Genomic DNA, 15,234 nt, shown 5'->3' on the forward strand with positions numbered 1-15,234 from the left:
CGTTTACTTATTAGAACTTGTGTTTTGATAAACTTATTATTCTCTGATGTTTTGTGTTTGTTACATGTCTTTTTTATTGTAAAGCTTTAATGTGACTTGTCCTGTTAATAAAGAATGAAGGAATAAGCCGCATGGTAGTTCTTCAGTTATCAGTGTAATTTGATACTGTACTCCTGTATACCATTATTCATTTTCTTGAACTGAAGCTATAGATCTTTACTCAGAAGGACTGAGTTAAACCAAAGAACAAATTCTTAATCTTCCAAGCACCAATTTTAATTTTTAATTTTCAGTTCAAGGCACAAATGGAAATACAAATAAAATAGTTTGATTAAGTTCAAAAAGCATTTAGAACAATTGCAACAAAATAAAAATGAAACATGAACAATAAATATAACAGCGGAGACATCATTCAGTACAATTTAATTCAGTTTTGTTTATATAGCTCCAAATCACAACAGTAGTTGCCTCGTGCTGCCCTCACACCACGTAACAATGTGAAGCTTGACAGCCAGCAAACACAACAGAAGAGATCTCCACAAGGCTTGCTTTTCTTGACTTTGAAGAGCTTTTTAAACCCTTTCCTTTCTTAAGGCTTCTCCTCGTTTTTCTAACTGAAATGTACAAAAAAATTAAACATAAATTGCTTGCTAATATACACATCTTAATCACAAAGACGAACGTTTCCCAAGGCACAAGCGTGTAGGGCACATTAAGCGTGTACATTAGTGTGCACATTAGTGTGCTTTCTCTCTTATTTCTGAGTGGAGGGAGCAGGACAAAAGACACGCTATGGAAGAGAGCCAGAGATTAATAATAACTGATGATTAAATGCAGAATGATGTATAAACACACAGTCAGTGAAAAACGTGAATGAAGAAGACACAACACTGAATCAAAAGGCATTTGGCATAACTAGCTCTTTGAGAAAACTCTCAGAGTCCCAGAGCTTCTTTCTTCACGCTGGAACCCAACAGGATATTTCCAGCGTCCACACACTCTGACTCACATGGTGCTAAGAACACAAAACACAAGGATTAAAGAATGAATTTGCAAGAATAGCTCACTTTAACTTTGTGTCATGGATATGCAGCATTTTCTGTTATTATCGTGTTACTACCATTCTGAGCACGGAGCCATGAGGCAGCCTTCATAGCCAGAAGCTCCCACTCGTCCTTTGCATCCATCTTGAAAGCATGAAGCCAGATCAGAGCCAGAACGGTGGCCCACACTTCATTGTTGCCCTAATTCCCCAATAAAAGACAAATAAAACAGGGAGCACAAACACACACACACACACACCGAGCCTGAGAGCAATTGACTTTATTCAGTACAATAAACAAGCCATGCACACTTATTTTGTGTGTTTTGCCAGAGGCTTCTCTCTCCTGCAGTGTTATTGCTGTTATCCTGGGGTATTTCTGAAGGTATTTGATAGAGCATCATCTCCTGCAATACTCTGTTTAGACCAGATGTGTCTAATTTTACATCGTAGGCCACGTTCAGCCCACTTTGATCTTAAGTGGGTCGGACCACTGAAACTAAAGTTGTTACATATTTAACCGTTTTTCTACATAATGAAGAAAAACCTGCTGTAACATAGAAGGAAACCTGTCAGTACGACTCTTTGAACTTAAATTATAGTAAATAAATGTGTAAAATTCTCTAGACTGTCCAGTTTTTGTTAGTCACAAAAAAACCAAACAAATTTCTATAGATGAAAGTGAAAAATTAACTTCTCGGTCATTTAATTGTTTATTGCTTAATTACTTTGTGTAGTATGAATGACCATAAGGGAGATTTTAAATCAGAAGGAAAAGATGCAAAACTTATGAAAAGGTTTAAAAGTCCAAAATTGATGCTTGTGCTTGTTAGTGGTGAGCAGCAGTTTAAACAGGTTCAGAAATATAAATGGCTTCCAGTGTCATATTCAGGTCTGTGAGACTAATTTAGACACACAGACACTGAGCCATGGCTCTGGAGGAAATCCACACATTTCTGCATCTCTGTCATTTGAAGGCATTTTGTATATAGTTTATTTTAGGTAATATTCTACACTGAACTGTAATTTTAGTCTTTTTCAAGGAAGCAATTTTTCATTCAGTGACCCCTGTGGTACTTGGAATGAGAAGCCTGGGTCCCTTCAATTACAACCAACCCTGCCCCCATGAAACCCAGGGCTTTCCGGCTCTTATATGAACACCAGGCAATACATGGCACAGAGAACGGGCAACAACAGAAAGTAAGTGGAGTTAAAACAGCAACAGGCAGCCAGTTACATGTGAATGTAGGTACACCAAGACAAATTAATGCTTCTACACACATAATCTCAACAAACTACCTTTACATAAAAGGGTTCTGATCTTAGTTTTTACAATTGTGATAACATAACTAATGTAACATAAGGCAAATACCTTCACGGACACCTCTTATGAGGGAAATACTTTTTGCCAGTTTTTACTACAGCTGACTTCATTTTCATCTTTTGGGTTATGTTATGTTTAATATTTGTAATTTCTTTCTATATTTTGTACCATAAAATTTGATTAACATGCATATCATCACTTTTTGTAATGACTGAAACTGACAAAAACCCACCTTTTCAGGCTTTGACTTTTTCACCTCCTTGCTGGTCTTTCCCAGTGCAGTAGCCAGAGCTGGATCAAGCAGCCAGCAGCCAGACGCCTCCTGGAGGGAGACTAACTGTAGCAAAGGGTCTCTGGATAGGTGCTCATGCACAGCAGCTGGGGGGGAAAAAGTACAAAGATGAAATAATAACTGAACATCAAGTGTCCAGTCATGGCCTTTCTATCTAATTAAAAAAATAAATATTATACAGTAAATTTACAGTAAGGCACTTTTTGCTCCTTTTTTTGTGGTACCAAACTGCGCTCACTTCTTCCCATGTAAAGTTTTTCAGTGCAGTGTTATGGTAAGATGAGTCTGATGTGGCAACAACAATGAAGAATTTATTGGGTGCCCTGATATTCTGTAAAAGATGGAAACTAAAAGATTTATGTGTCTACTTTTAACCAACATTACCTTCGTAAACAAACATATGTGAAGCAGCATAATGCTTGGCAGGCATCTTATGAGAGTTCCAAAAGACAGGTAGTTTCTTCTTCATGTGAGGAAATAGCCCTTTTTTGCTGTGAGACTTTGTTGGTTCATAGCAATGAGCTGCTGAGAGATTAGAGAGACCGCAACTCAGTAAAGCTCAAGTCATTATTATAAAAAACACACACACACTACAGTCCAATTGGGTGATCTGGTAATTCATTACTTTCATATGACTAACACTGAGATTAAGTTTATTCCTTCCTGATAAATAGAAATCCACATCCATCCAGTGCAGTGATGGTCATCTAAACAAAGTAAAGCTGCTCCAATTCCACTGGCTTCCACAGCCCTGACTAAACAAATGTGCAACAAATGCAATGGCATCTTTCTTAAATGTAGGACAATGAAAACTCTTCAACTGCTATATGTCAGGAACTGGTTCATATGTTTTTTGTTGCTTTAGACAGCAGCCTACCCAAATAGCAAGCAGGTCGGGCCCAGATCTGGTATCAAGCCGGCACTTCTGACTGACTGGTGTCATGGCAGCTATAAAAGAATTAGTCCATTCTCTGAACAGAGTTTCATCATGTTACTTTTGCGCTATTATGTTCCGGCACATGTTGTTATTACATGGCTTGATTAAAGTACACATAAGGCTGACATAAGGCACAGGACCACCAGTGTGCCTGCAACTGACCTTGTTCTGGCCCATGTGTGGGCCATCTCTGGCAAACCAGATCTGGACCACCAAAGGGCCGTCATTCTTTGCGGTATGTGGGCCATGTGTAAGCACATTGTGTGGGCCAGATCCAGGCCATACCAATTTTGCTAAACGGGTATGCTTATAATTACAAAACACAAAATATTAAAAAAAAAAAACCAAACAAAAGAAAACATTTTTCCTTACCTAATCCCTTGAATGCTGAGAACGCAAAAAAAGAAGAAAAAAGAAAGAAAGGTGAAAACACGTTAGTAAAAAGAATTTTCAAACCTTTTGGATGTTGTGCTTCATACATGACTCACCACAAACAATTGGCTGTATTGGTCTCCAATCAGCTTGCTAGCTACTGCATTCCAGAAACACTGTCCAAGGTGTAGCCCAACCCATTTCAGTTAGTATGTTTAATTATTTTATTTTAAAAAATATTATTTTTTAAGACCATTGTTGGTTTTAGTCTAGTTTAAACCAAACCAGTCCACTGGATTTAGCTACATTTTGGACAGTGTTTTTTGGAATACAGTAGCTAGCGAGCCAACCAGAATTTTTGCATCCAAAACTGTGATTGGTTGGTTTTGTGGCACATTTACAACGGTGTACAGAAAGAGTTGAGCGTGCAGGAAGCAGAGGTGTTGAAAGCATGATCGTCACACTGAGAGCAGGACGGTAGATGTCTATGAGCACACAGAGCAGAGATCTGAGCAGGAGAAAATGCCAACAACTGAGCGAGAGGGGCTGTTATTGTGTGTGTATATAGATATTAGCAAACACTGAAATACATTTAGCAGCAATGAATTTTGTTCGCTCAAATTAAGCTTTTCTTCATTCAAAATAATTTTCTCCTGAAAAAGCAACATTTGTACTTACAAAAATAATATACATACACTCAGAGCAGAGGCACAAAAATAATGCCATAGATTTTATAACTAAAATAACATAACATAACTCCTACATAACTCATACACACCAAAAGTTGCTGGCTGACAATATTATAACGATTTGCAGAATCCTCTGGGTCAAAACTACTGTAAGATGACGTAAAGACTCCATCAACACTTAAAAGTATTAGGGAACAAATTTATTGGGTAACCAATGCTTTTTTACATGCATCCCTCTCTCTCATACTGCTGTCTGATCAGTACCTACATTATTTTTACCATCTTGTTGCTAATCATTCTTTTCATTTGGGTCTGACCTTCTCTTAAACCAAACATTTTACTGGTTTTATTCATGCTCAACCATCTTTGCTTCAGAGCTGTGGCTGACTTTTAGCTTTGCTTTTGGCAAAAACTCACAGGGTGTCGGAACATTTCTGCACACAAGAGGTCCTTGAATCACTTCGCTGTTGTCTTTGTTGACAGAAATGAAGGCAGTGAAAGAACTGCTCACTCCTGTTTGGACACTGAGATGCACCACCTTCTCCTTCACACCTCCAACTTGCTGTCCTCTGTGCTCTCTCTCCTCCATCTCCAGGGAGCGAATCAGAGTTCGAGCACCCAACCTGTGGACTGTTAATCTGCAGATAAGAAGGAACACACCAAGAGATGGGTGACTTAAGTGTTTCTTTGTTTTTTTTACCATTGTATTTTTTAAAGGTTATATAGAGTTGGAGTCAAACTCCCCAAAAATCACATCAGATACCATGATTGAAAACAAATGCTCATACCTAGAAGTAATCAAAATCCAAATGACACATGAGCACTTTCTTCAGGTTTTAAACCTGCTGATAGCGCTGATATTAGAGTTTGGATTGTTACAATATTTGTGATTAAGACTAAAAGAATTTATAATTAATATCTCAATGAGCAAATTCCACTGATTCATTCTCACTGATAGTGAGAAAGAAGTGTCTCCTCCTGTGTGAGTGGTTAGTAATTACAGCAAACAAGAGAATGTTATCTTTTTTACTTTATTTAAAAGGTTTGTGGATAAGCTCAGCATGCGGAGTAGAAGTTATGAAGAGACTCAGAAGTACCACTGCAGGACTTGGTTGTGCATTATCAACAAAAAGTTTAATTTGAGCCTGAGAGGGTTAATATCCTATTGCATTCAATCACTTCTGAGTAAAAAGAAGTCATAAAATATGTATGTGGGGTAATCAGGTTGTTAGTTTTTAACTGTTGCAAATCGGCAACGCCTGCCTTGAGAGGGTTAATTACTCATGTCGACTCTTAGTCACCAAGATTATGCAATAAGAAGTAAATGTCAGTGGTTGACCTATTTAAATACTTTATTTCAGATGTGAACACAACATATTTCAGTTCATATTCATTATAATCTACTGCTATTTTCAACCCAATATATCTAAAGTCATGAACCAATGAAAAGTACTGAGTTTCTTAAACTCTGTTTTACCCAGTGTCCTCTGCAGGTCTGAGACTGAAGTGCAGCTGGTTCTCAGAGGGATGACCTGCCAGGCTGTACTTCACCGTCACACAGCCCTCTGCTGCCTCTGAACTCTGACACAGAATCACAGGGTCAGAAGTCATGAAATAGTTAAACAACAACATGAGAGGCTGCTGCTCCTACCTGTCCACTGAGCTGGGAATAAATCAGTGACCTCTGACCCTGGAAAAGTGCTGTGATTGGTGGAGAGAGGACAGTGACAGACACTTCCTTTGGTAAATCCCATGTGACTGAGATGTCGACCACAGTCGGCTGCAGAGCAAATCGCAGCGACTGCATCACCTGAAAAATAATGAAAAACTCTCCAAATATACACAAACAGCTGGAACAGACATTTTACTCACTGCAGGTCTGATCTCCAATATGTATCTGCTGCTGCTGCTGCAATGTTTAACTTGACCTGTAATTGTGTTTAATGTCTTACTTTTGGTTGCATCCTGTCAGTCCCTGTGATGAACTGAGCGTGACCTCCTCCTTCCTTGGCCATCCCATTGATGAGAGCAGAGCTGGCCCCTTCCCCAATCCCAAAAGAGAAACACCTGCAATACAACAATTTTCTACATAGAGGACATGTTGGACATTTTGGGAATTGTGTAGACGTACTTGTGTTTTTGTGGTTTCACCTGTGAGAATCTGAGTTCTTCTTCACCAGATCTATCACTTCTTTGGTGTTCCTCACCTCTCCATCAGTAAAGACAAACAGCTAGAGAGGAGAGTTGGCACATAAGGACAAAACATCAGACCCAGAAACACACAGCTTGTTCTGAGAGCTGAGTTAGGTTTCAGAAACACAAATGTTTTTGTGGTAGTGTGCAAAGAACAATGTACAGTTAGTATGAACTCCAAACTAAAGAACAAAGCTGTTACATGAACAACGATTATATTCACAGGGTTAAAATATGTGATATATTAAAAGTTAGATTGTACACTAATGCCAATGCTGAGAAACATTTGTAGAGCGTGTGTGGTCCAAGTTTTGTCCAATGTTTTTATGAAACTGAATCTGCTCTATGTAGATACATCCCTATAAAGCATCTTCATGGTGATATAAAAAAAGCTAAAATATCCTAAATCATTATATTTTAAGATGAAGTTGTTCTAAGGCTAAAGCAAGGCAAGCAGAAAGTAAAATTAAGTTCAAAGGAAATTTCCAAGAGATTAATGCAAAGCAGTTTGTGTGTGTGTGTGTGTGTGTGTGTGTGTGTGTGTGTGTGTGTGTGTGTGTGTGTGTGTGTGTGTGTGTGTGTGTGTGTGTGTGTGTGTGTGCGCATATGGGTTCTTACTATCTTGGTGGGGACCAAAGTCTGAAATTTACTGTACTGGTGGGGACCAAAATCCAGGTCCCCACGTTGTTGAAGGCATTTTTCACACTTAAATTGTGGTTTTAGTGTTTTAGGGTTACAATTGGTTTATGGTTAATGGTTAAGTTTAGGGTAAGCATTATGTTATTGGGATGTCCCCACGAGGACAGCAAACCAGAAGAGCATGTGAGTGTGTGTTACCTGTCGAGGCTGATTGGGAATGCAGGGCTGGTTGTAAATATGTTTTAGGGGCTCCAGGATCTCTGTTTCTCCAAGATTAGCCTCCATCTGCTCAACTGTATTTAGAGCCTCCTCCATGGTCTGCTGGCTGTACTCCACACTCTTACTGCCATCACACAGACACCAATACAAACATGCATGTATTTCATGTCAAGGACAAAAGGACCTTTGTTGGGCTGGGAGAGACTCACGGGAAGATGTGTTCATATCTGGACCCAAAACTGTAAATGTTGAAACAGCAGCCCTTTGGTAAGCTCTTCAACAGGAGCAGCAGAGTATCCTTAAGGGAACATGGATAAGATGGTGAAGCCACTGTGTGAGAGGAACAACATGAAACTTTTTATGAGTTTATGACTAAATATATTATGAATACCTTGGCACTGCGGATGCGAGTATTACTCATACTTCCAGATCGATCCATTAAGAACACAAACTCTCCACATGAAGACATCGCAGACTGGGGGAACTCAGGGTACAGACTCACCATCACCACTGGATCACCCATCAGAGAGCCTGAAAAATAAAAAATGGGAGAAATTGTTTTTTGTTTATGCCAACAAATTGAACTTCCAAGCAGCAGTAGATAAGCAATTTTTTTTTTACATTTTCAAACCAACTACTCCTATCATTTCCACTCACCCGGCTCAGCAGAGGCCTGTCCTGCCTCCACCACAGCAGTGGGCTGGTGGGCGTCTTTGTAATAAATCAGCAGTTCAACATCTCTGTCAAACTTGTGTCCTGCAGCCAGCTTAACCTGCACACCACAAACACATTCATATTTAATTCTCAGTTATAAGTAACAACCACACACAGCAGAAACATCAGCACTCTACCTACCGTGGCCTGGGTTTGATCAGTGTTGAGGTACTGGAGAGGGTCCAGGGAACAGTTGGACTCTACTTTAGAGATTGGACGAGGAGAGGACACTCGGGCAGAGAAAGACAGACTGTAGGGCACTAACCCCACACTCGAAAGACCCCCTATGAGCAAGTTCCTTGGCAACAATGAGAGGGAAAAGCTCCCTATTTACAGGAAGAAACGTCCAGCAGAACCAGGTTGAGGGAGGGCCAGCCATTTGCCAAGACCGGTTGAGGGTGAGAGGAGTAAAACAGGACAAAGATATGCCATGGAAGAGAACTTGAATTAAATGCAGAGGTATGTGTAAACGTATAGTGAGTGAAAAAACACTCAGTGAAGAAAAACACTTAATGCTTCATTGGAACCTTGACCTATTGCAGTGTAACTAAGGCAGTGGTTCCCAAACTTTTTTTGCTAGGCCCCCCTTTGTTTTACAAGAGAACTGTTCGCGCCCCCCCCACACACACAAACACATCCTCCAACGACACACACCCATATTTTGCTCCATTGCGGTTTATTTCACATCTCAAACATTTAGTAAACAATTAAGCAAATACAAGTAATCTGCAATAAATGACAGGTAGTAAGAGAGTAACTACTAACTCTTTTACGCTACGTCCGCACCTACACAGGTATTTTTGAAAACGCAGCTGTTTCGTCCACACGTAAACGACGTTTTTGAATCACCGATAACTGAGATTTTTTAAAACTCCTTTTTTGCATTTACACGTGGACGAGGAATACAGAGTTTGCCACGCAACAACAACGGTATGCGGCTTTCTTCACGTCACACTGTGCGCCACGTTATTGTTTACATGAGATGAATTGCAGATAGACACAAAATACTGTTAATCTGACTATCTGCAGGTTTTACACGCTTACATACACACACGCAGTTACTGTTCCTCCATTTACAAAGGCGTCACGGTGTGTGTGTAGTTTTTTTTCCCCTCTGTAATAATATTCAACATTGCTATCAATACATTTTTCAAAAAATGCCTCTCTGTGCAAAATGGGTTTAAAAACATAAACAACTGTGGGATACTGTTTGTCCGTGATTTGAACCGGGGGAACAAATCGTAGCAGGAGGAAGTAATGAAGTAATTACTGAAGTTAACTCAGAAAGATCAATTGAAGAAAAAGATTAAATAAATACCACTGGTACTGAAAGTAACTCTACACATTGTTAAGTCAGTGAGATGATTATGAGTATGTTTTTCCTCTAGTAGTTAAAATTGTATTTGTGAAGACGTTCATGAATTCATTACTATTTAACGTTAAAGGAATGGTTGGCTCAGCAGAGCTCTGACTTTTTGTCAGCTTGACTACAGTGCTAAGATAAGATACAATAAGATAACCTTTATTAGTCCAACCTGTGGGAAATTTGTTTTGTTACAGCAGAAAGTGGACAGTGCAAAGTTACATCGTAAAATTTAGAAAAACACTGGAAAAGGATAAGAATAAGATACTGTACACAATTGTAGACAATGTAATAGAATAAAATGCTGCAGAGAAACCTAGGGTTGCTCTTATTTCCTTCAATCAGTGATGAATAGTAACCTTCTAGCTTTACTGAAGGCTTTTTTATAAAGCAAAAAACTATTTTTTAAGCTAAATGATGATCTTCTTAATTAGTGAGACACTGTTTCTAGCTTACTTTATCTGCTTTAAGGTGCACATTTGCGAGTTATACCAGGGAGTCAAGTACTTCTGATTTGAGGTGTTCTCTTTCAGAGGAGCCACAGTAAACCCTGTGTTTAAATTCTGGCTAGAAATGACACAAAGAGCAAAGAAACTGCAGTTATAGTAATGGTGGAAGGGCAATCAAATAATTTTGTATGTTTGAAAGACAGAATAAATGCAGAATGAGAAAGAAAGAATGACATAGCCTAACACAGCACAGATACTCCGTAACCCCAAAGTCCATCCCCTAATCATGTTATAGATTCTGGACTTGAAAATAAAGTGTTGAGAAAGACAGTTGCTTTCAATGTTTATGTTTCCATGTTACGCTTAATTCTTTTCAAGTTTATCTTTTTTGTCTACATAACAAATTCAAAAATATTTTATTTATGGAGGAAGAGAGACGGAGAGAGAGAAAGAGGTTGGAAATTCCTCCACCACCATAGTTGCAGTTATGAAACCTTTTTCTATGCAGAGGTGTGAGTTTGAGGCTTTCTGTTAGTGTCAACGTTTTTTCCTACCCCGAGGCTGGTATCGAGGGTTGAGCACAGCAGGCAGACAGAACCTCAGACCATCATCAGCCTGCACAGCCAGCTCAGCCACATACTCCAACCTGATGGAGGCGCTCTCTCCTGGAGGCAGACTGCCCACACTCAGAGAGAATATATCTGGACTCTGATCACTCTCCTCCAATAGGAAGGCCTGCTGACCGGAGCTCAGAGCATCATCATACTCCTCACGAGCCTGAAGGACAGGTGGCACATGTCAGTGACATTCACTGTGTTTATAAGTAAGATTAAAAATAACAATAATCAGGTTATATTTACTGTCCAGCTCACCTTCTGTTTCTCCTTCACCTCAGCTACAATCTGTGTCTGTCCGATCTTAGCACTGAAATGACAGACAGCAGCGTCTCCAGGCAGAGGGAAGATAAAAACAGCCTCTAATGGTTTGTCCTCCTTATTCTTATAGTTCAGAATGGAGACCACTGTAGCCACATGGTCCCTCACCTCCAGCTCCACCTCAATGCTCTTCAGAGGAACTAACAGACAAGCATAATTCCAGCAGTCACACTTTTATTTTTTAAAGTCAAAATTAGATTGTTCTCCTGCCGAGTAATCTGTCCATGTAACTCTACTAATTTTTGATGATAAAGAGAAAATTCATTTTAATGTTTATCAGATTTTTACCTGGTTTGTTCTGGGCAGTTAGCAGACCACATGATGTCATCATTGTACCTGTATAAGAGACAAACACCACAGACAGAATCTCGCAATGAAACATTTAAGTTTACATAGTATATATAGTATATTTCATTTATCAGCTTTTTCTGGAGTCTGTCTCTTCTGCACAGAATCAAAGCAAACTTTCACATCAACAAACAGAAAAAGGTTTTTCTACCAGCTCAGAAAATGGTTTGTTTGAGAGAAATGAGTCACGAGGTTCATTGATTAGATTAGATTAGATTAGATTAGATTAGATTAGATAAAAATTAATAAACCCTCCGGTGGGTTCCGCCGGGAAATTCAGTGTTCCCGGTACTCATTAGTCTGTTCAGATCTGAGGATATCTGAGGATAAGTGTCACAGCAAAACAAACTAGCAACTCTCTGATTCTGTACTTCAGTGGTCCCAACCTTTTTTGCGTCACAGACCAGTTTAATGTCAGACAATATTTTTACAGACCGGCCTTTAAGGTGTCGCGGATAAATACAACAAAATAAAATGATACGACCAAGACAAAAACTGTGATATTTTGTAAATATTTGTAAATATAATAATAAACGCGACTTCACTGTATAATTGTGTAGCTGTTTATCTGTCTTTGTTTCAGTGTAATCTATCAGAATAGGAAAAAAAGCAATGTGACTTGCAGGGTAAATTATTTATTTTATTTTATTGTATGCAGGTTAAATGTCACATCTGTTCTGCGAAGCTTCCTTACACAAACAAAAGCGCTACTTGGCAGAGAGAAACATTCCAAGATCAGAGGATCCTTTAACGTACTGGGGGAATAGGAAGACATCTTATTCGAACCTTTTCCACCTGGCTTTACAGTTTTTGTGTACCCCAGCTTCATCTGTGCCCTGTGAGCGTGTGTTTTCCAAAGCTGGGGAAATGGTGTCAAAAAAAAAAAAGATATAAAATGATTCCATGGAAAGTACAATACCTTACAGTGTATACAAGAATGACTAGGTCATTGAATCAGTGTCTGTTGTGAGTCTCAAGTAAGTTGCCTGCAATGATATTTAAGGTCCAGCAGGTGTCAGTATGGAGCAAAACAGCAACACTGTGTCGACACAGTATCAATACAGTTTGGGGAATGTGCTGAAATGCTTCACGAGGCCTCATCTACCCATCACTAATGTATATGTATACCACTCCCCCCCCCAACAGGGCAAGTATGTGCTAGGCTTTGGCCCACATCAGTCTAAAATTGTATGTAACCATGAATAACGTGTTGCCATGTCCACCAGGAGAGACTGGACAGTATAGATGTAAAACAAATATGCCAGCAGTTCATTTCAGCTAAAGAGAGGAGCAGGCGTGTGTTTGGCTCCTTCACATAGTGGACACTGAGTTGTTGTGTGGGGCACCAGTAGTCCATGTCTGTTGCTGTAACAGTAGTTTATGTTCAGAATTTAAAAAAAAAATCCCAGCTCACTGATTTGATGGGGGCAATAGTGCGCCTAAAATGTTGCTTAATTTTGCTGAGAGATCTTTTACTTTGTGGAAATCTTAGATGAGTAGTTTTATGGACAAAAACCACCAGGTCATTCAGTGTTCCCTTAGTGCTCATGTATAAGAGATGTTGGTGTACTATAACTGAAGTAATGTTGTTAAGTCCTTAAAGTCATATTCTTTTATTGTCATGACTGTATTTGAAGCTATTTTTTTATTTTTGTATGATATCTGATTTATATGGAATATGGCTGAAGTAAACTAAAGTCTAAAATACTTAGTAATTTGTTTAATAGTAATTTAACATATATAATTCACATATAAAACTATGAATTGTAATTTTAAATGGTTTAAAAGCATGTAGAATAGCATATGTAGGCAAGTATATTTCTCTTTCTTTTTCAAGAAGCAAAGACAAGAAGGAAAAAAAACAAGAAGAAACAGGGCAGAGTTCGCCCCAATCATCCGTCCCCACCAATGCCAAAACCGAAATCTCCGCCCTTGATACCACCAGACCTGAAATTAAAACACTTTCCAGACGCTAATTAAAAGAGCAAGCTTAACAAAACAATATGGCTAAAGTCAGGCTACTTGTGGCGTGAGAGGTGCCATCCATTACTCACCCTTGACGTCGTCACTGCAACGTCAATGGTGCTTTATACTTGTATCCCTGTGTTTAGATTTTAAAAAATTCCTGCCACGGCGGACATGCTCGAAACCGCAACGCCTGTTTTGCGGTTAGGCGTGGTCAAGGAAAACGGAGATTTAGTTATTTATGTCAAATTTGTGCGCCGTTTTTGACGTCACGCTGTGCGCCACGTTTTTTTTTTTTTTTACATGAGATGAAGTTCTACTTCCCCACATGCGGATAATAGTGTTGCTTTTAATCTTACTACCTGCAGTTTTTACACGCTTACATATACACACGCAGTTACACACACTGTCCCTCTATTTAGAAAGACAAAGGAGTCAGGGTGAACTTTCGTAGTGGCTTCTATATTCAACACAGATGCTCTCAAAACCCAAATCCCCACGTCGGTTTTGAATACATTTCTTTTTTTAAATGAAACTCGTGTATGCTGTATCAATCAATCAATCTTTATTTATAAAGCACTTTTCATATAAAAAATGTAGCACAAAGTGCTTTACATAGTTAAAAGCAGCCCACCCCACCCTCCAACTCACTCCCCACGCTCTGCACGCTCTGTATGCATTTTGTTCATTCCTAAGTTGTGAGTCTACACCAGCCAAAATACTGTCTTCAGTTATTAACATCTGAAATAGTGAAGGCACTTAAAAAGTAACAAAAAATTAGCTGGTTTTTCCAGAAAACCTCCAAAGCTTTTCAGAAGTACTTAACAAACCCGTTTCCGCTTTCCCTCCCAGGCTTCTAGACTTCTGATTCGCCAACATTTCTACACAGTTAGGATTTGGCATGTTCTTGGCAGCGTTTGACTTCGTTCTTTGGGTTTACATGTGGACGGAGTTGATTTTAGCTAGAGTTCTCTTTTTGGGGAGAATTAACTTATCTCTTTTGAAACAAAATATCCCTCTGCATTTGAATTGAAAGTGTATTATGTTCAGCTGATGCTGAATACAAATGTAATTGAAATAGAATTACCTAAAGTAAATGAAACATTAAGTAAATATATGTTTAAATATGTGACTGAATGTTCAAATGTGGTGGAATTAGCTGTTTTCACATTAACTGAAAAGAAGAAAATGCTTTGAAGTGGTTTTCAAGTTTAACTTATAAACTCCGTAAAATGACATACACTAAAGATCAAGCGATCAACCCCAACTTTGTTTTATTTTATTTTTTTATTGAAAATTCTGCAGTTTGTCTCATTGCACTCTGAAATAAAAGCATAGTACAAATAAGCAATTGGAGTTTAAAAAGAAATCATGGAATCAATTTATAATAATTTATATAAACTTTTGACTGTTCAAAGTAGCCATCTTTGGCAGATATAACAGCTGAACACACCCATGGCCTTCTTTCTACAATAGAAATCAAAGGTTCTTCAGAAAGTTCTTCCCATATCTGTTGCAGAAGTTACCATAAATGTGTGGCATTGTATGTACGTTTGCTTTCACTCTTCTGTCCAGTTCATCTCAAAACAACCCAATGTGGTTTAAGTTTGGAGGCTGTGCTGGCCACTCCATGTTTTCAAGCTTACCATCTTGTTCTGTTTTTCCTGAGGTAGTTCTGTCATACCTCGGGCTTGTGTTTTGGGTCTTGCTGTAGGATGAACCCATGACCAAATAGGTACATACCAGAGAATAT

General features: G+C 38.8%; 1 protein-coding gene across 3 annotated transcripts; it reads right to left on the reverse strand.

The window, feature by feature from the left end:
* Positions 1-390: 390 nt before the first annotated feature.
* On the reverse strand, positions 391-13,694 carry LOC113036863 (von Willebrand factor A domain-containing protein 5A-like). 3 transcript variants are annotated; one of them, XM_026193413.1, is made up of 19 exons: positions 13,571-13,694; positions 11,457-11,504; positions 11,106-11,308; positions 10,788-11,010; positions 8,563-8,747; positions 8,365-8,479; positions 8,099-8,238; positions 7,917-8,005; positions 7,687-7,831; positions 6,808-6,887; positions 6,609-6,723; positions 6,308-6,466; positions 6,134-6,237; positions 5,074-5,294; positions 3,968-3,982; positions 3,043-3,180; positions 2,599-2,744; positions 1,121-1,244; positions 391-1,015 (listed from the first exon to the last, which is right to left on the reverse strand). In XM_026193413.1, exons 2-19 carry the CDS (start codon positions 11,497-11,499, stop codon positions 936-938), a joined length of 2,325 nt encoding a protein of 774 aa, XP_026049198.1. In that variant the 5' UTR covers positions 11,500-11,504; positions 13,571-13,694; the 3' UTR covers positions 391-935. The 3 variants fall into 3 exon arrangements, with proteins under 3 accessions (XP_026049198.1, XP_026049197.1, XP_026049199.1); XM_026193412.1 differs by having other exon boundaries at positions 3,043-3,183; XM_026193414.1 differs by lacking the exons at positions 391-1,015; positions 1,121-1,244; positions 2,599-2,744; positions 3,043-3,180; positions 3,968-3,982 and adding an exon at positions 4,077-4,452.
* Positions 13,695-15,234: the final 1,540 nt, after the last annotated feature.

Source organism: Astatotilapia calliptera, chromosome 14 (genome assembly GCF_900246225.1).
Source record: "Astatotilapia calliptera chromosome 14, fAstCal1.2, whole genome shotgun sequence".
Classification (NCBI taxonomy): domain Eukaryota; kingdom Metazoa; phylum Chordata; class Actinopteri; order Cichliformes; family Cichlidae; genus Astatotilapia; species Astatotilapia calliptera.